Source organism: Anastrepha ludens, chromosome 2 (assembly GCF_028408465.1).
Source record: "Anastrepha ludens isolate Willacy chromosome 2, idAnaLude1.1, whole genome shotgun sequence".
Lineage (NCBI taxonomy): Eukaryota > Metazoa > Arthropoda > Insecta > Diptera > Tephritidae > Anastrepha > Anastrepha ludens.
The window spans coordinates 25,287,739-25,307,552 of record NC_071498.1 but is presented as its reverse complement, the minus strand read 5'-3'; the positions used below and the strand labels follow the sequence as shown (position 1 = coordinate 25,307,552).

The 19,814-nt window shown below is 36.6% G+C and overlaps 2 protein-coding genes across 5 annotated transcripts in view; one reads left to right on the top strand and one right to left on the bottom strand.

Annotated features, from left to right (window-relative positions):
* Window positions 1-13,379, top strand: part of LOC128865902 (protein tramtrack, beta isoform) — a 103,695-nt gene extending 90,316 nt beyond the window's left edge. For all 4 annotated transcript variants that reach the window (XM_054106318.1, XM_054106300.1, XM_054106309.1 and 1 more), the window contains one exon: window positions 2,985-13,379. In XM_054106318.1, coding sequence (XP_053962293.1) covers window positions 2,985-4,711 — 1,727 coding nt within the window. In that variant the 3' untranslated portion in view covers window positions 4,712-13,379. The remainder of the gene's footprint in view (window positions 1-2,984) is intronic.
* Window positions 13,380-17,099: 3,720 nt separating this feature from the next.
* LOC128856896 (cleavage stimulation factor subunit 1) lies at window positions 17,100-18,853 on the bottom strand. The gene is made up of 3 exons (XM_054092331.1): window positions 18,609-18,853; window positions 17,688-18,552; window positions 17,100-17,554 (listed from the first exon to the last, which is right to left on the bottom strand). Exons 1-3 carry the CDS (start codon window positions 18,680-18,682, stop codon window positions 17,216-17,218), a joined length of 1,278 nt encoding a protein of 425 aa, XP_053948306.1. The 5' UTR covers window positions 18,683-18,853; the 3' UTR covers window positions 17,100-17,215.
* Between the last annotated feature and the right edge of the window lie 961 nt (window positions 18,854-19,814).

Below are 19,814 nucleotides of genomic sequence, written 5' to 3'. Positions count from 1 at the left end.
AAATTTTAACAGTTGTCCTTTTAAGATTAGTGCTAACTGCACCATGTCGATATACAAGATTTGGTGAAAATGTTTGTTCATGCATCAGCAAGTTCAAACCGAATTGCGCATATTTTATGCCTGATCTTAGTTTATACCAAAGCGCGAATGTTCGTGGCAACTCACAAAAATCGAATAATCTTCATTTGAGAAATGCAGCTCCTAATTCCTTCACATATAACTAGATTATCTACTTTTTCGAACTTAACTCCCAATCCGTAATTAAAAAGCGAGATTTCCTATACAAAATTTCTCTCTCTGGGTATAATCCTGTGTTTCCGTGTTATCGAATATGAGGTGAAACGTCAATGTAAAAACTAAATAAAATGGACGGTGGCAAAGAAAAGAGCTTTCTACACATAATTCTTATAAAATTTTTGTTAGAAATTATTAATTATGCATTCATATAATAGAAAAAAGCGTGGCAAGTCGCTCTGGCCTGTTATTATTTATTATAAGATGTAATATCGAATTGGGCATGCGTATTGCGGCCATAATTTTTTGCAACGTCAGTAGACATGGTTTACGGATTTCCTCCAACTGTCTATAGCGCAATTAAATTAACTATTGCTTCTCTTTGCCTTTTCTTCATATCGTTAATAATAATTAAACAAATCAAAAACAATAAAATATTCCAATTTCCAATTCCAAACCAATTTCTATGAAGAAAAACCTTTCAAAACATGTTTGATTGTTAATTTTGCAGTTAATCTGCTCTATGTAAACGGGTGAATTTATTGTTAATCCCTGCTTATGTGAACGTACTTTGAGCTAATATACGTAAGCTTTTGGTTATGGTATAAACGGACTATGCTCATTTCTTAAGAATGATTACATTTTAGCTTACGAGATATTCGCATTAATGCTGACAACAAACATGTTCGCTTAAGAACTATTTACACTTACCTGTGGTAGTTATGTTTTCAATATTTTATTTAATCTCCTCTCTTTGGCGGCATTTATAGTTCTTTTTGTACTAGTATAGAATTTTTTATAATTCAATTATCATTGTATTAATTTTGGATAGACAAGTGTTAAGGAAAACGATTCGGGTTTCATTTGAATTGTTCTTTTCGAGCTGAAAAATAAAGCATGCAATACTCTCTACTTACGGGCACCACAGTACCACCAAAATTCTTAGGAGTTTTTTTCATTTTTCAACCAAAAGGAACATTCGACCACTTTTCACGTTGGTTTTTTTATGAAAAACTTTATGCCAAAAATCTGGCCTAGTTTGCACCTAAGATAACACCAATGCGATTATGTACGCGATTTTTAGTCGGAAACCTCTCACAATATACATACTGCTCACCAAAAAACAAAAGAAAGAAGATGCAAGAACTGAAGAGAGCAAAGACCAAGATAAAAAAACTCATGTTTAGAACGTTGATCAGCAAGCTAAACTAATGCCCCCAAAATCTTAAGTCAGCAGTCTATACTACTAGGTGCGACCTTGGACAGTTTGCTCTCATCTTCAGCGCATACAACCGCAATTGCCACTAAGGTCCAAAAACGCAGCAAGGTCCTTAAATCGCTAGCCAGCAGCACTTGGAGCACTGTCAAAGGTTTCCATGCTCCCGACCAAGTCGCACAGCAAAATGCTCAGCAAGCACTTTCTGCTAGGGTGTTACCATAGGAATCACCCTGCAGACATTTTCTGGAGCCTGAGTCACTTCCCAGACGAGACAGGAGGCATCTCTTCACCTACACCGACGTGTTCCAGGATAAAACACAACTGAAACTACTGTAACGGACAGTATATAAACAGACGCTAAACGACATTCATAAGGATACTCTCACCACCTTCCTAAACTACCGAGCCCCGGATGCTGTTATCGGAGGCCAACCATCATCTATTACAAACGAAGAGCTTCAGCTGACTCGTGAGACCCCCTTAACTTGGGCCCATTTACGATCTGGATATTACAGTAGGTTAAACTCCTACTTATCCAGAATCACTCCCAGTATTCACGTGTCTGGCATGTGAAGGCACACCGCACGATACTAACCACCTATTCCCATCCCCTCTCAACCCCACCAAGTCGCTCTGGACCCAACCTGTCGAAAGAGCACATTTTCTGGGTCAACCGTTAGATGAGTTAGACGAAGACGATAGGTGACTACACCTCACTGGTAGGGCTTATTAAACTGCTACAAAAACAACAACGAAGATTGAAATTTTTTAAATAAATTTTACTCAAAGACCACCATGAATTTTGTAATGATTTACCTCACAAATTATTTGTAGCTCAATTTTTAATTATTCTCCTTTATAAATAATACAGAAATTTACGAATTAAATTTGTGATTTCTGTTAAGAGCAATGAAATAAGACTGTACTAGGTGGTTACTTATTTCGCAATCATAAAGAATAATACAAAAAATATATATTTATAACGAAAATAACAAAAAAAAAATTTTTAACAATAAAAAATTTATTGAAAAACTGGTTGATAGAAAAAGTGCTAAGTCCACGTAAAAAACGAGAAAATGCTGTAAGTCACAAAAAACCTGTAAGTCTGCAATAGTTTTAATTGAAAGTGCCCGATTATTGGTATAGAAGAAAATTCAGAAAATATTAACAACAAAAAAATTTTGACGGTTTTTCCCCCTCCTGAAAAACTAAGAAATAGGCACAGAGCTGAGCCAACTATAAAATAAAAAGTTGTCGTTTGGTTGAAAATTAAAAAAAAAATAATTATACTAATATGTATTTCATGGGCACGCCCATATTTTTGTATCCGTGGTATCCACTTAGCTTTTGGTAGTCCTGACAACGTCAGAATAATTGAAGTCATCTGTCAGTGACTTCCACCAGCAACCACTTTCCGTACTTTATATTTGTCATAACACATGGATTTCCTTTGCACTACCTTCAAATTCCCCTATTCTCCCCTAAAATGTATGTTTTGTTTATTAACCTTTTTTTCTTATTACCTTTTTAGTGCAATTGATAAATACATCTCCAGAATTATCACAAAGACTATTCGGCTTAATTAAACCCGCGGCCACCGTCCAACCACAACAACAGCAACAGTCACAAAATGACCCACAATCAGGACCCACACAAACATCACTCCTTCAATTCAATGAGCAACAGGATGTCACTGCACATCTACCCACCGCCTTAGGTCTAAAAGTGCGTAGTTCACTGCAATTAACTGCTCAGCCACAGCAGCAGCAGCAGCAACAGCAACAACAGCAGAACATCACCAAAAACACCAATTCACTGTTAAAACAACAGTTACGCGCTGGACTGAAAGAAATACCGAATAATAACACAACGACAATTGAACCAATGCCCAGCAGTAATACTGATTTCAGCTGCTCAGCGCTACAATCTCTCGCCAGTGTCGCTGAGCGTCAAACGCCCAACGCAATACAGCCACCATCGGCTAATAATTTGCACCACCAGTTCTTATTACACATGGCGGCGAATCCCATGTTAAAACCCAGTGCCGATTTCTTCCGACAACAGCAGCATCAGGCACAACAGCAACAACAATCACAGGAGCAATTATCTGCACAAGAACAGCAACAGTCACAAACAAAGAAGGCGCAATCGCAACAGCAACAGAAAGTGCCGTCCCAGCAAACGCAATTGCTCGAACAGGAATTGCAGCGCGAGGATAGCATGTCGCCCACAAATATGGATCTCATACTCGATCAAACTGACAAGTCAGAGCCAGAATTGACGCTAGCCGATGAGACAGCCGGGTTGGATTACAAAAACGCCGACACATCACTGGGTAACATTGATGACGCTGTCGCTATTACAACAATAACAATAAGTGATGTGCCGGGCAATGAGAACTCGAATGCAAACGCTACGATTGGAACGATAACACCGAATGCACGCTCAAGTGGCACAAGCCGCCGCCCAGTACAACGACGACGGATACGCCGCAAAGCGCAATCCACAATCGATGACCAAGCCGAGCACTTGACCGAGATGTCAGTGCGTGGGCTCGATCTCTTCCGATATGCGCGCATCAACGAAGGCGTCTATCAGTGCACCGAGTGCGCCAAAGAGGACTTGCAAAAGACTTTCAAAAACAAATACAGTTTCCAGCGACATGCCTTCCTCTATCACGAGGGTAAGGTGCGCAAAGTGTTTCCATGCACATTGTGCGGCAAAGAGTTCTCACGACCGGATAAAATGAAGAATCATCTAAAGATGGCGCATGAGAATTTCGTAGCGCGCGACACCAACAGCTTTAATCCACTAAACTATTTGATTACGGCGGCAACGGCCGAAGAGATGCAAACTGCAATATTCACCGCAAGTGCTGCGGTGCAACAACAACAACAGCAGCAACAGCAACTTGCACATCAACAGCAGCAGCAACAAAAGCAACAACAGCACCAACAAAGATCAATCATACAGGACGATTATATGGATAATGGCGTCAGTATTTTGAATTCAACTCCGCAGGAGAGGGACATTTCGAGTCCAACATCGCCCACATCAGCGGCGGCGTTACTGAAATTGCAGAGTGACTTAACCATTAAAAATGAGATCGTAATCTCACCATCACCCTCACCCGAACCGATAGTGACTATACCAGCGAATGCCACAGCGACGCCGGCAAGTGCAGCCGTAACGAAGTCAACAAATATGGCAATGTTGCAGGCAAAACGTATAACACAAAGACTGGAAGAGGTTAAGTAGAGTGGCAGTTGTCAAAAAACCTACTAAAGTAAGTTAATAGAAAGAAATGCTAGACTAAATGAAGAAATTTGCTAAGTACAGAGTGTTTAAGAGAAATAATTATTAGTTAGGTTTTAAATTTTAATTTTTTTTTTGGTAGGCCGCAAAGTGCAAGAAATACTACTAGTATACAATATAGGAATAACTTTTGATGTTGTGTCAACGCAAGCGCATAACTAAAAGGTCTGATTTACATACATACTCGTATATAGGAAATAATGCACAAAAAGCAACTCATTTACTTAAATAAATAAAATAATTTAGAAATCTATTAATGATACTGGAGGTAGTGCTAGGCTAGTGGCATCGAGTGCAACGCACAAAGCAAAGAAAACAATAAAAAAGCAATTAACTTGGCACAAAAATGAGATTAAAAGTTTTACATATAACATAAATTTATTATTTGTGGTAGTTTGCTTAACGGAGACAAGTAATAGCACAAAAAGTCTTACAAAAATTTAGTAGTATGCTGCAATCTACTTAAAGATTTTGAAAAATATGCTATATACATACATATGTACATATGCGTATTTGAAATCAATGATAATTTTAAGCCTCTAATAGCTTAAACTCAACGACTTTTGCCTTATAGTTCAGTGCACAAAAATCTATTTAAAAATAATTTAATAGCTAATAGCAAAAGTTATAAAAAATAATATTTTTAATTATTTTTGTAAACAGTAAATATGTAAATAATTTAAGGACCGTCCATATTTTTAACCCTCACGCTATATACATACATATATAATTACATTGTTGTATTAATTAATTAGCATTTAATTTCATGCGTTTGAGAAATTATTTCAACCTTATTTGCTTTCTTACGTCATTTACTTATTTTATTTAGCTGATCACTGAATTAAATTTAAGAAATCATATATATACATACATACATAGATCAAACCATTTGCATATGTATCTATAGAAGCGCATTTGCCAGTCCGTTTGGGTGGGAAAGCCGTAAGGCCGGTTTCACAATTATCTACATATACTTAAGTTCTAGCCAAGAACAACTTATCCCCCATTTGCGAAACCGCGCACGCAAATCTTTCACAAACTATACTCGGGAAAAATCGGCATATTGCCATCGTTTAGTAGCCAAAATGGGTCAAAAAGAACGGACACGAAAAATATTCGTCAAGAGAAAATCGTTATAACATCAAATTTATATAAGCTGTCAAAACAATTTCTATTTTATTTTTCTTCCTTATTAAGCGTACTATGTGAAACAAAAAACTCATATTAAATCTCTTTGTTATAAACAAATGGCGCAATTTCGATTTGGCTCCTCTCATTGGGCGATAGACATCAGTTTTTGTTACGGTATCTGCTGCTCTCTGCCAATTCATTTTCATTCATTCAACTGCTGTTCATTTTTAATTTCTTTTTTTTAACATTTTTAGCAACACCTAATTCTTTTAACAGTAACCCAATATTTTCCTAAGGTTCACAATTGTGGACAGTTTAGTGGGTTGTGGACCTTTTGCACAATATTTACCCCGTGATTTTCATACCAGTTCATAGCAAATTGGCTATAATAATACGAGCCAAAACAGAACTGAGCCTTTATGTTGTTCTATAAATGGTCGCAAACGTTTTTGCAAATACTCCTTCATATAAATTTCCTGATTTATAATGCCCATGGTAATGAACGTTTTGCTTTTCATACCACACTGGCAGATGGCTTGGCAAACCAAACATTTTTTAGGGCACTTGCCTTATATTTTCAGCCTAAATGCACCTGGGACTCCTACTCTCTTCGTTGCAGTATAAAACTCGAGCGTCCTGAATCTGTTTAGGGTCTGTTTTGACGTATGTTTCATCGTCCATAACCACTCAGCCATATTTACATATCAATATCTGGACTGTTGATTTTCGCGCACGTGTTTTATCACTCTTATTTTGTTTATCATTTCGATTCGGTGCTACAATCTTTTTTCATGATTGTAAACCTTCACTTTTGCACACTTCTTGGACGTATTCTTCCAACATACGAACCTGTTTTGCAGCATTTCGTAGAGCAAAATTTGCTTTTTTTGGAAATAATGTTGCCATTCTTTGGCTTGTGTTGCCGGCGCAAATCTTTTTTTTACCACTGCCAAACCTCTGTTCCACCGTCAAGGTTTAACTTTTTTAAGACATAATATAAACATTAAATATAAATTAGCCTACTTTTCGGACAATTTAAAGCTTTCGCTTTGGCATTGTGCGACAAATGACCATTCACTCGCTTTTTGCACACAACTTTCTCCGCAAGCTCACACTTAAGGGGTTAGATACGTCCGGAATTTTCAAAAAATCGATTTTTTTTTTACAGATTGTTATTCTTTATTCCTATAGTTTTAAGCGTATTTCTGTGGATGTCGATTGTAAAAATTCCCCATAGATACAAAGTTATGGTAGAAAATGTAACTGCCCGACGAGAGTTTGATGCGCACAGGTGGTTGTCCTTCGTTTAAGGCAGCTGGCCCTTACTTTCGGAAACTTTCAGTCTGTCGGTTCTTTTGTAATTCTAAAGTAGATATAAGGATATCTCTAAAACATTATGAGAGTATGTGTAGAGTCGATATGGTAAGGTATATGAAACTAAAGGTTAGTTGTTTTTGATCATTCGAAGAAAACAGTTGTGTGTCTTATTTGTGATTTTCGAAAACGTTAAAACGTCGTTGTATGGATGGTAAAGGCAGTAAGAGTGAACGATGTTCACGTCTTAGAAAGAAGAAGCCTCCTCAGAAGCGTAGAAGTTACAAAACGTGAATTTGCTAAATCAATAATGACAACAACCCCTATGAATATGTACGTTTATTTTTTAATTACAGTTAGTTTTACCTCATCAACTGCAACGCACTTATGCCAGCGTTCGATCCAGTTCACGAAACATTTATGGAACTCGATTTGCGGTGCATCCATCAGAGCCGTATTCGATTTTTCCTCTACTTCCTTTCGTTCCCCTTAGGAATTTTTTGACTCGATCAAACAGAAACATTTTAAAAAATTTACAGGGAGCCACATCAGTTGAATTCGATGGCTGTTGTTTTGTTCTTGGCCGAAAAATCGCGGATAATGATGGCACTGTGCGACTGTGCTTTTGCAAAATTCACGAGTTGTTTTCCCACAAATGCTTTCTTTTTTGGCGAGCTGCTTCTGGTAAACTCTTAAGAAGCCCAAATAAAAGTCCTTCACTGTCTAACCTTCTGCCAAAAATTGTTGGTGCACAATGCCGTTGAAATTCATAAAAACAGTAAACAATGTTTTCTTTTGTGGCTGCAAATGACGGGGTTTTTATGATCTTGGTTCGTTCGGAGCTCTCCACTCATTCGGCTGATGTCTGGATTGCGTGTCGCACTCATAAACCCACGTCTCGTTTCCAGTAATGTTGCGTTTGATGAATGTTAGGTCGGATTCAGCCTTGGAAACCCTGTATTTTGCCGATATCAATGGGTTCTTTGGAATCAACTTTCCAGCAACACAATGCAAACTCAAATCATTAACTACCATACAATGTACTGAACGGATCCGTAAGCAATGCTCAAGTCCTCTGCCAACTCTCTGATAGTTAATTTGCGGTTGTTGATCAACGTTTCTCTCATTTTGTTAATGTTTTCTTCAGTTTCCGATGTCGACGTCCTTCATCATGTCAACGTTCGTCATCCTCAATGGACTTACGATCTCTTCTGAAGCATTCATTCCACCCATAACCGGCTGATTTCCTTAGAGTGGCATTACCAAAACAGTTTCCCAACATTTCTAAGGTTTTCGCACCATTGCATCGTTTTTTAATGCAAAATTTAATACAAAATTGGTATTGCAAATTCAAATCTATTTTTAAAACTGTAAAAAACCGAAAGCACGTGCACTGGTAGATTTACTCAAGACGGCATAACTTTTACAAATGCCAAGTAATGGCGATAAAATTTTGGTAGGAATGTTAATCACAGATGTGGCAACGTATCAAAAACAAAAACAGAACTCAAATCAGTTAACTTATTAGAGTGTCGCTTGTCGGTTGTTACAAGAACTTTTTGATCAAGATGGTATGCAATAATAATAGTAATACTGGCCTTAAACCCCGTTTGATACTCAATGACTGCACCTTTTTTTCTAGACATTCTAGAAGCCTTAAAATTCGATTTTAAGTTAAAAGCGATTTAGTAGATGTTTTGCAAAAATTAAAATAAGAAGAAAAGTTATTAAATTATTACATTTCTTTGCGCATACATACATAATACATACACAAGTACAGGTGGCGCAAAACGAATCATCCGATATGGTTTTTAAATAACTTTTTCGCTAAATAAAAAATACTGATTTTGAAGAATGAAAATCTTTATTTTGACCTAAAAACGCGCCCCTGGTTGTCTGTTTGTATACTGCAGCTGTCATATTTGATTGGCGTTGGCAAAAATTAGAGGCATTTGAAAATATTATAAATGGGGTGATTAATTTTGCGCCACCTGCTACATACTACATACACATAGATAAGTAACGTTTACTCATATTTGCAAAGAAATTTGCGCCTGAGAAGTATCAGTATGATTTATTTTTATTTACAATTTTTATTAATATTTATTTTTTATTTATATTCTACTTATTTTATTCTATATTTATTTCTTCAACTCTGCTTATTGGCACAGCCATACGAATATTTATTTACCGAGCAAAATTGCAGATTAGTTGTTTGTAATTACAAAACACAAAAACATTTCCTATTATAATTGAAGAGTTCATAGCTTTTAACTGCCTACGTCTTGAGCGGCCATATGGACTAACTGACTTCAACTGATGATCAAATAGTTGAAGAACTTTTTTCCACCTCGTATACTCGTATAGTCGAAACGTTGGTCAACGCTTTGCTATTGGTAACCGATGTCATGTAAAGGGTGATCAATTAAAAGATATCGCATTTTAAATTGAAAGAAAACATCAAAAATTCTGGAACTGATTGAGCAATCTTTATTCTTTTTGTGAGAACCATTCACGACATTTACTTTTTAAAGATAATTCCGTTCAAATGTTGGCCGCATCTGCGCCGCAACTCGGCCATCCGTAAACACAAATTTTGAATGACTCGCTGCAGGATTTCGGTCAGTATCTTTTGACTAACTTTAGTAATATTGGCTTCCAACACCTCAATCGAAGCTGGTTTATCTACAAAGCATTTAGACTTTACACACTCCTACAAATAAAAGTCCAAAAGTGTGATATTAGACGATTTTGGTGGCTAATCCACTGGTCCGAGACGAGAGATAAATTGCTCACCGAAACGACGGCGCAGTAAATCCATTGTTTCACGGTCGGTATGGCAAGCAGCGTCGTCTTGTCGCTGTTGTGGAGATCACGAGCTTCAATTTCTGGCATGAAAAAGTCGTTTATCATTGTTACATTGGCGCCAACCACGTCTTTGAAGAAATATGGTCCGATGATTCCTCCAGCCCATAGGCCACACTAAACGGTTGTTTTCAATGGATATAATGGCTGTTCTTGAATGACTTCGGGTTACTCTCCAGCCCAAATACGGCAATTTTGCTTACTGACGTAGACTCTAAGCCAAAAATGGATCTCATCGCTGAATACCAAAAGTTGGCCTGAGCGCGCGTTGAAGATTTTTCACTGAACGTCGATTTTCGTAATTCATTTGTTCGATTTGTTGTGACGTTGTTGAGGCTAAGTCTTGCCATGCTGAAATGTCAATGAATGCTGCAGAAAATTATGTATTTAGTTCGACAATAATAGTCAAGCGTGATCTGGCAAAAAAACCCTCTTGGAAAAAGTACCTCCAATCTGATCACTCTTTAGATATTTGGTTATCTCCTTATCTATGGAAGTCTTTTTGAGAACAGCTCGTCTAACCAAAAGTAATCTTGTATGTATGTACGAGTATATATATATAAATTTATATACATATTTTGAAGATTTATCAACCTGCCTACACACAGGCTATTTGCAACCAAGTTCTGTTTGTTATATTGATTTGTTCATAATGCGGGCTGTATATGAGGCGCTTTATACAATTCCCGCGCAAAAATGCCGCAAGAATTCCGACAGATAATATTTAATTTTTCTTAAAATTTAACTTATAATTGTTTTTTTAAATTTCACTCAGTATTCACATTTGTTACATTATAAAAGTACAGTAAGAACTCGGCAATCGCAACTAATAAAGGTAGGGAAATCAGAGCAATTGAATTCCTTGCGCTTATCAAGGAAACAAAAATTTTAAATGAGCCTACTTTTTATAAAATAGAAAGCGTTTTTTTTTATTAAGAAATTTTGTTATTATTTATTTTTTTTCTTTTATATCTTTATTTCATTTTATTTGTATTTTTTTAGTTGCAAAATCTAGTAATTTCGTGTATCAACGGTTATATTTAAGAAGTTCGTACTGTATTATCGGGTGTTTTTTAGCTGCATAAGAACTATCGTTATCAATAGATATGGGTTGACAGCTGAGAATGACAAATTGTGTTGACATTTCCGATCAGTAAGTTTTGGCAATTCATCATGAATCTTTTAACGCTACAACCTTCAAGAAGACAAAGGAACGTGCGTACCGAAGAGAATAGTGCTGCTGTAGCGTGAAGTGTTGAAGAAGACGCCGAAATTTCGATTCGTCGTCATTCTCAGCATGCTGGCCTTTCTCCTTCGACAACGTGGAAAATTTTACCTAAGGATCTTAGCTTACGTGCCTGGTTGCAGCGCATGCTTACAACCAAGATCTAACTCTTAACGATGTTTGCAGGAAATGTAATGAGCCAAGTACAAAAGAAACCCTGTTGCATCTCCTATGCTGCTGTCCGGCTCTCTCGAAAACTAGACTATACTAACTGAGTGCTCTCAGTTTTTAAAGACTTGAATATATCCCTGAATTAGAGCTTGAGCGACTCCTAAAATTCGCGAACAGTACGCACATCTTGAACGATGCATATTTTCCCTAAAATGGGACTCTGATCTAGTATCACTATGAACCGAAATGGTCTCTGCGTGGCTTCGGCCAGCCAGTATAACCTAACCTACGCGCTTATAAAATACAGTTCACCCAGGAATTGAAGCCAAATGACCATCGTTTGCGTCGCATTTTCGCTAATTGGCTCCTTTAGATTTGGGGATAGTTGTCAGAAATTGGGCTGATCGAAGGGGCCATACAACTCATAGCCGCGGCGGACATATGCCAGATATTATATTCAAAAAATAAATGCCATGAAATTATCTACCAGGTTATAATCAAAAAAAGCTCATTCCATTTCTGTTTTTTTGGCGACCGCTGTAGCCGAATGAGTTGATGCGTGACTACCATTTGGAAGTGCCTAGGTTCGAATCTCCGTGTATAGAACACCAAAATGATAGAAAAAAGTTCTTTCGAATAGCGGTGGCCCCTCGGCAGGCAATGGCAAATCCTCGAGTATATTTCGGCCTGCATCAAAATATAGGGCCCTCCATTTGTGCAGGGTGGGCCAAATAAGACCTACTAATGTTAAACACAAATAGCTTTTGCAATAATCATTTATTTTGGTTAATTGTTTTTATACATTGAATATATTTTATGGAAATTATGTATGAAATACTCTACATCAGACAAACGCGTTTTCCATTACACCACATAATGTTTCTGGTTGAAGGCTCAGTATTTCGTCTCGAATATTTTGCTTCAGCTGTCTAATAGTCTCTGGTTTATTAAGATACACTTTGTCTTTTAAATATCCCCATAAAAAGAAGTCGGGCGCAGTCAAATCTGGCGAACGAGATGGCCAAGGGAAATCTGAATTTTTGGAAATCAGACGTTCGCCAAAAATTGCATGCAGCAGGTCCATAGTTTGCCTAGCAGTATGCGCAGTTGCTCCATCTTGTTGAAACCACAAATTAGGATTAGTGTGTTGCCCTTGGATTTTCAGAGCCCCACAATCTACAGTTTTGTTTGTTGACATAACCATTTAAATGGAAATGCGCTTCATCCGACATCAAAACATTATTTAAAAAATCAATTTGTGTGGCTAATTGTGTAAAACGAATAGCGTATTGTAGTCGTTGTTGGTGGTCTTGCGGTAGGGTTCCATAATAAATTTCCAACAATTCAATTATAACCTACAAAAAGAGAAAAATAAATATGTCAAAAAATAAAAAAGTTATTTGTGCTTAACATTAGTAGGTCTTATTTGGCCCACCCTGTATATGTACATTATCATTTTTCTTAAAAAACACCCGACGCATCCACACATTTATAAATTTTATAATTCTTAGCAGCCTTAACATTTTTTTATAGAAAGACCTACCTTTTGCATTATGGCGTTTACAAAACTGATAGCGAATGTCTCAAATTTTATAAAAAATAAATATAAAAAATGTATGTATGTAACTTGGAACTTGATTAGGTTAATCTAGAAGTAGATTTACATGCAGAATTAAATATGAGACTATAGCATATAAATGTTCCAACTTGGAACTGTAGGAATTGATGATGATGATGATGATGATGATGACGATGAAATGAAAATGAAACTTTTTTCTTTTGGTTTTTCAAGGTACTTTTTTGTCAATACGTTTCTTTGAAATTTTGGTTTGTTCTAAAACAAAAAACGTATTTTTAAACATTTGTTATTTTATTCGCTAATCCACCTTTAAAATTTATGAATTTTTTAATATTCTAAGATTATATACGATTTTCTTGTTCTTAAATATTCTTTTGAAAACTTTTCTTATTTGTGATCCTTATTTTCAAGTTACTTGAAATTTACTTAATATTGCTAATGTTTGTATATTTTTATTTTTATTTTTATTTTGTAAATATTCATTATAAACGTAAGTTGATACTCAAGATAGAAAGTCGCATAATATATAAATGAAAGCAATTTGTGCAATGGACTGCAAATATTTAATAAATAACGACTAACTTAATAATTTAAGATAAGCAGCAAGACTTACAAAAAACATTTTTTATACCTTTATTTACTTAACACACAATATTTAAGAACAAATAATAAAAAAATGCATATGTATAGACGTATTTTTAATTTTATTTATATAAAAACTTAGTTATGGAAAATGTATAAACTATTCAACTTCACTGAAACAAAATGATAAGTAAACAAAAAGTATGAAACCTAAGTATACATAATAAAATCGATGCTCAAGACTTTTTTCCAGTGATAGTTTTATTTAATTTATTTTTTATTTATTATTTTTTAAACTCTTTAAAAGTAAGTCAATTGTGCTGATGTTTACTCAATCGCGATGTAATAAGCAATCAATAAAAAATTGTAATAAATTCATTTTTAAAATAATATTTGTAATGCATCTACAATTAAGCTGGTTAAATATTAGCATCATTGGAACTACGTCAATTATTTAACACTTCAACTAAACTTTGTATCTATGTAGTTAAAAATTTGCAATGTATTTGCAGTTGAAACAAAATATATACATACATATATAGCTATTTTGAAACATTTAATTTGGTTTTATTTAATACAACTGAAATGTATGGCGACCGACGTAGCCGAATGGGTTGGTGCGTGACTACCATTCGCAATTCACAGAGAGTACGGCGGTTCTAATCTCGGTGAAACACCAAAATTAAGAAAAACATTTTTCTAATAGCGATCGCCCCTTGGCAGGCAATGACAAACCTCCGAGTGTATTTCTGCCATGAAAAAGCTCCTCTTAAAAATATCTGCCGTTCGGAGTCGGCTTGAAACTCTAGGTCTCTCTATTTGTGGAACAACATCAAGACGCACACCACAAATAAGAGGAGGAGCTCGGCCAAACACCTAAAAAGGGTGTACGCGCCAATTATATATATATATATATATAAATGTATGGAATAGAGTAATCACTAGAACTGCTTATTTAATGAGTGGAAATGAAACGAAAACGGATGAATCCATTATTGGAAATGGGTTATTAAAATAAACATAAGGTGATTAACGCTTTATCTGCAAGTACAAGGTGAAGTCCAAAATAAACAAGACTGGCGTCATAGAAACGTTTTTGATGGCGCCATCTTTTTGATGAGTTAGTGCGTTGGAAATTACATCCCTAGCTGACTTCCAGTGAAAGTTTGGTGACATTCGGTTCAGTGGAAGCGAAGTTATTGCGTCTAAAGTGTGAGTATGTTTGTGTCATCGGTACAAAAATGAGTTTCGAACAAAGAGCTAATATCAAATTTTGTTTTAAAATCGGTAAAACGTTTACCGAAACATTTTAATTGATGCAAAAAGTTTATGGCGATGATTGTCTATCTCGTGCCAGAGTGCATGAGGGGTTTAAACGTTTCAGAGATGGTTGCGAGGATATAAATGACAATCACCGGGCAGTAATCATCAAAAACTCCATCGAAATTGTTCGTAATTTTATCTAAAATGAACCGAAATTATCGCGGAAATTCGGGGAATCGGGATTGAATATCTCCAAAACATCGATTTATCGCACTTTAGCTGATCATTTGGGCTTACGAAAGGTCTCTACACGTTTCATTCCGCACAAGTTAACTGAGCACCAAAAATTGCTCAGAATTCAATATTCGAAAAACGTCATTAAAGAGGCGAGAAAGGACGAGAACTTCCTTTACAACATTGTAACTGGTGATGAAGCGTGGTGTTTCCAACATGAATCTCAAACTAAGCGTCAAAGTGCCGAATGGAAGGCTCCAGACGAGCCACCACCCAAAAAATCGCGTTTGGAGAAGTTAAACGTCAAGTCGATGCTCATTTGTTTTTCCGATTCCAAGTGAATTGTACACAAGGAGTTCGTACCAACTTGCCAAACCGTTAATGCAATTTTCTATCTTGGCGTTTTGAAGCGTTTGTTGCATCGCATTCGTCGCATTCGTCCTGAATACCGCGAAAGAGGAAGCTGGCGCTTATTGCATGATAATGCACCATCTCATAGATCCACTCTTGAGACTAATTTTTGACTAGAAATCGCACTTTAACCATCAATCACTCGCCGTATTCGCCTGATATGGCTCCCTGTGACTTCTACCTATTCGAAAAATTGCATTTGGAAAACGTTTTCGTCCGTAGAGGCCATCCAAAAGGCTTGTACCGACATCCTGAAGGACATCCCGGTCAATGACCTGAAACACTTTTTCGAAAAGCTTTTAGATCGCGCAAAACAGTGTATCGAGACCAGAGGGGACTGACTATTTTGAATAAATAAGCTCGAAGTTTTATCAGAACAAAGCTCCTGTCGTTTGTATTTTAGCTCAGTCTTGTTTATTTTAGACTTCACCTTGTAGAGCGACAAACAGTCAAAACATTCTTGAAAAGTGCAGCAATCAACTGCCATTCATAATTGTTGAACAAATTTCATAAACTAAAAATGTCAAAAAAACGCGCAAAACAAAATAATAACTCGCATTCATCCAGCCGCACATCAATATATCTTACCCGAGCGCGACCGAAGGCCGATTACTAGTCCATGAGTTATTATTACCAGGCGCATGACAGTTACAAGTTGTTTTTTGAGTTGCTCCATTGCACTTATTAGATGAGACATATATTTTATTTCGCCGACAAAGCTTTATTTATCCCAACACTTATTTTTTCTCTTGCTTGACAACTCTTATACATATAAGATAAAAAAACCAACGTTGTTATTGTTGATGCAAGCCAATTGCCAATGCATGGGGAATGTTTGTGCTACTACAACAACAATATCGTGGATTTACAATATCAGTACTAGCACCGTGTAATACTCAATTTACCACTCGGTGTGTCTCATTCATTTCGAATTGTCATTTTTGAAAATCGAACTGACGGTGCAAAAAATGTCTTCGCGTATATTTGTACCATATATTTCCGTGCCTAGAAAATATTTATTTTGCATATTAGTTAGCAGGCAAGGATGATAGAGTACAGGTTAGGCCAATAACTATGGTGCCTACCGTCGCCAACGTGCAAAGGTACAAACATCTTCAGCAGAATCTTTCTCTCAAACACTCCCAGGGATGCCTCATCGAATATTAACATTGTCCACACTTCTGCGCCATACGTTAGGACGGGCTTGATGAGAGCCTTATACAGTGTTAGTTTTATTTGTCAAGAGAGGACTTTAATACTCAATTGTCTACTTAGTCCAAAATAACACTTGTTGGGAAGAGAGATTCTCCATTGGATTTCAAGTCTCACAATATTATCGATGTTAAACCAGCATTAACCTGAATAAACTATGTCTCTTACAACTTTAAAGTCATGACTTTCAGCAGTGACGTGAATACCGATACTCGAATCCGCGGACAAAAATTGCTTGCATAAGCTCCTTTTTTACTTCAAACTATTCAAAAATAGCAGTGCTAGAGGAATAGACGGGGCATTTGGACGAATTCGAGTAATTCTGTATTGGAGTAATTTCTCGATTTTTTAAGTGCCATTTATTAATATAGTTTTAATTTCAAAATTCTTATCTAATACTCAAGCCGATTGCAAATGCGTAAATTTTACAAAGCAATTGTAAATTATTTGCTTGGTCGCCTCACTGATTCGTTGAACGACGATACCAAAAACGTGCTCGAAAATCGTCTGAACATGTTAAGAATGCAGGTGAGTTTGGAGAATGCGTTATAAAACGCACTGGACCATTGTGGCCCAAGGACATCAGATTCAAACGCGCACCATTGCGTGAATTCCAAGAACACAGAGAAGTAGTCGCCTCATCAGGAAATAGCACATAATCTTCAGTGTGATTGAATACCGCTTGCGTATTGTGTTCCTGTTTGCCAGTAGTACCGGCGCCAGTGTAAGTTTGTACGGGTCGGCTGGTGCAAAGTTCCCACAAATAGACCAACGAGTCTTTTCCAGATGAAAGTAAATACTGGAATTTTAAGCGAAAAATATTATTTAAATTATTCTCAGCGTACTTTTTAAAATCTAGTCTTACTTCACTTTGCATTTCAGTCAAAGAAAAAATACATAACAGCTCAAAATTATTATACTACTCTACTTACTTTTCCATTCCTTGTGAATTCCAGAGAACAAATTTCTGCACCTGCATGTGCTTCCGGTATGGTATTGATGCAACGTCCACTGACCCCATCCCATATTTTTATGGCACCATCTAAACTGCCTGTGGCATATAATTTTGCTGTTGGTGCGAATTTAACACATGTCACTGCTCCCTTGTGTTGTTGTGATGGTATTGCACTTACGAAACATTGAGAGGTGTGCACGTCATAAACACGTAGCACAAAATGTTCGGTGCCAATGGCCATATAATCACCGGTAGGATGAAATGACAAGCAAGTCACCGGTTCACAATCGGTGAACACCTTGTGCGCCTTTTTCACTGAAGGTTTGGCTATATCGAAGAGTTTTACTGTGCCATCCCGCGAACCAGAAGCTAATATGTGTTCTTTCGGATGGAATTCCAGATAAGCAACCTCATCTGTGTGATCATAGAGTGTACGTATAACCGGATGGCCTTGCTGTTCCCGCCCTGGTTCTATGTCTTCTGGTGCCGATTTAGCCAACATCCGATCGACATCCAAAATCTTTATACTTGCGTCTACACTGCCCGTTGCAACTAATGTGCCATCATGGCTAAATGCACCAGCGCGACAAGACTGCTTATGCGATGTAACATAAGCAGTTTCATAGGAGGCGGGTTCGGGCGCAAGTGCAGATGCTTCAGGCTCGAACTCCAAATCAATGCCAGGCAACACATCATCTTTAGGTGTGGTGGACTTCTCAGTAGTTGCCTGCATACCGGCGATCATGACATGTAACAAGCGTTCACTTGGAGCACATTCATCTGCTTTGACTAGCATAGAAAGCTCCATAGCGAACTTTTCCAGGCCATCGTACATCAACTGGCTGCAAAGAAATAAATGTAAATTTACATGGAAGTATGTACGACTTCATTTACTCGCCTTATAATAAGCCTGTAAAGTATTTCACGATTTTTCACTAAATTTCGGGGATCTAAAATCTCAATGTCGCGCATTTTCTTTATTGTTTATAGTTCACAAAATCTTTGCTTTTCCAGTTAATATTTAATTTAACTATGATGTCTAACACACAATCCTTAAATAACAATACGAGAATTGTTTGGAAATTATATTATATGTCAGCTGTTAAATCGACGCCGGTACTTAAGTGAGGACAGCGACATCGACATCGATGTTTGTAAAACATCGATATTTACGACGCTATCGAATGCTCAAAACGAAAATTTTTTCTTCAATTTTCAATCATTGTTAGTTTATATAATTTATAATTTATTGTGTTAAGTAATTTATTAATTTTTTTTTTTTTCAAATAAACTTCATTATGGCCGTAAATCTTCAGTTGCGAATAATAAGGTAAGTTGATTTTTAACAATTTTTTTCTGTCATTCGCTTTTCTATAAAAAGTAACTCGAGCATTCTTTACAACTTTGGTTAGTTTTGTTTTCAAAGTACAGCTGGGAATTTTAAAATGAAGTACCGTTTTTTTACTGAGAAAATTTGAGCGAAAATTACCGTATGCATGTTAATTAGTATTTATATTCAGTTAAAATTTGTTTCAAACAGTCCATGCTTATAGCAGCGATGTTTTTGCAACATCGATGACTACTTTATGCGGTCGGTTTCGCAACTGTAACTTAAATAAGGTTACAATAGAAGTAATTCTTCTAATGTGGTCACCAAGGCGAATTTATTACAGGTGACAGCAAACACATATAAGTAAAACCCTACATGTATTTGTTGTTGCGTTTGGTGCAAACATCATGTCAAAATCAGCAAGCAAATGTAAACATACGAATGTAAACATACCAATACATACAAACAAAGCATATCATTTTGACGTAAGCCATACCTACGGCGAAAAATTCAGCTGGGTGAATGCTGTCACCTTATTAAATCCACCTTGGTGGTCACTATGCAACTCTGAAACAACGTTAAGGCAATATTTGCATAGGTTGATTTTGTGTTTAAACTTTTCGAGAAAATGATATAATCCCTTGCCCCAAAGTAGACAGGTGATCTATTGTCTATTCAAGTTTTCTTTGCTAAGGAACTCATTTCTTGACCAAAAGTGTTCTCAGATTCTTAGAATAGTTCACGCAAAAGGGTATGCCATTTTCCTCTAAATTT

Coding starts and splice junctions, on each gene's coding strand:
- LOC128856896 (XM_054092331.1), bottom strand. CDS start 18,682: ATGCGCGACATTGAGATTTTAGATCCCCGAAATTTAGTGAAAAATCGT. Junction 18,553..18,608: donor CTTTACAGGCTTATTATAAG/GCGAGTAAATGA, acceptor ATTTCTTTGCAG/CCAGTTGATGTACGATGGCC. Junction 17,555..17,687: donor AATTCACAAGGAATGGAAAA/GTAAGTAGAGTA, acceptor TTAAAATTCCAG/TATTTACTTTCATCTGGAAA.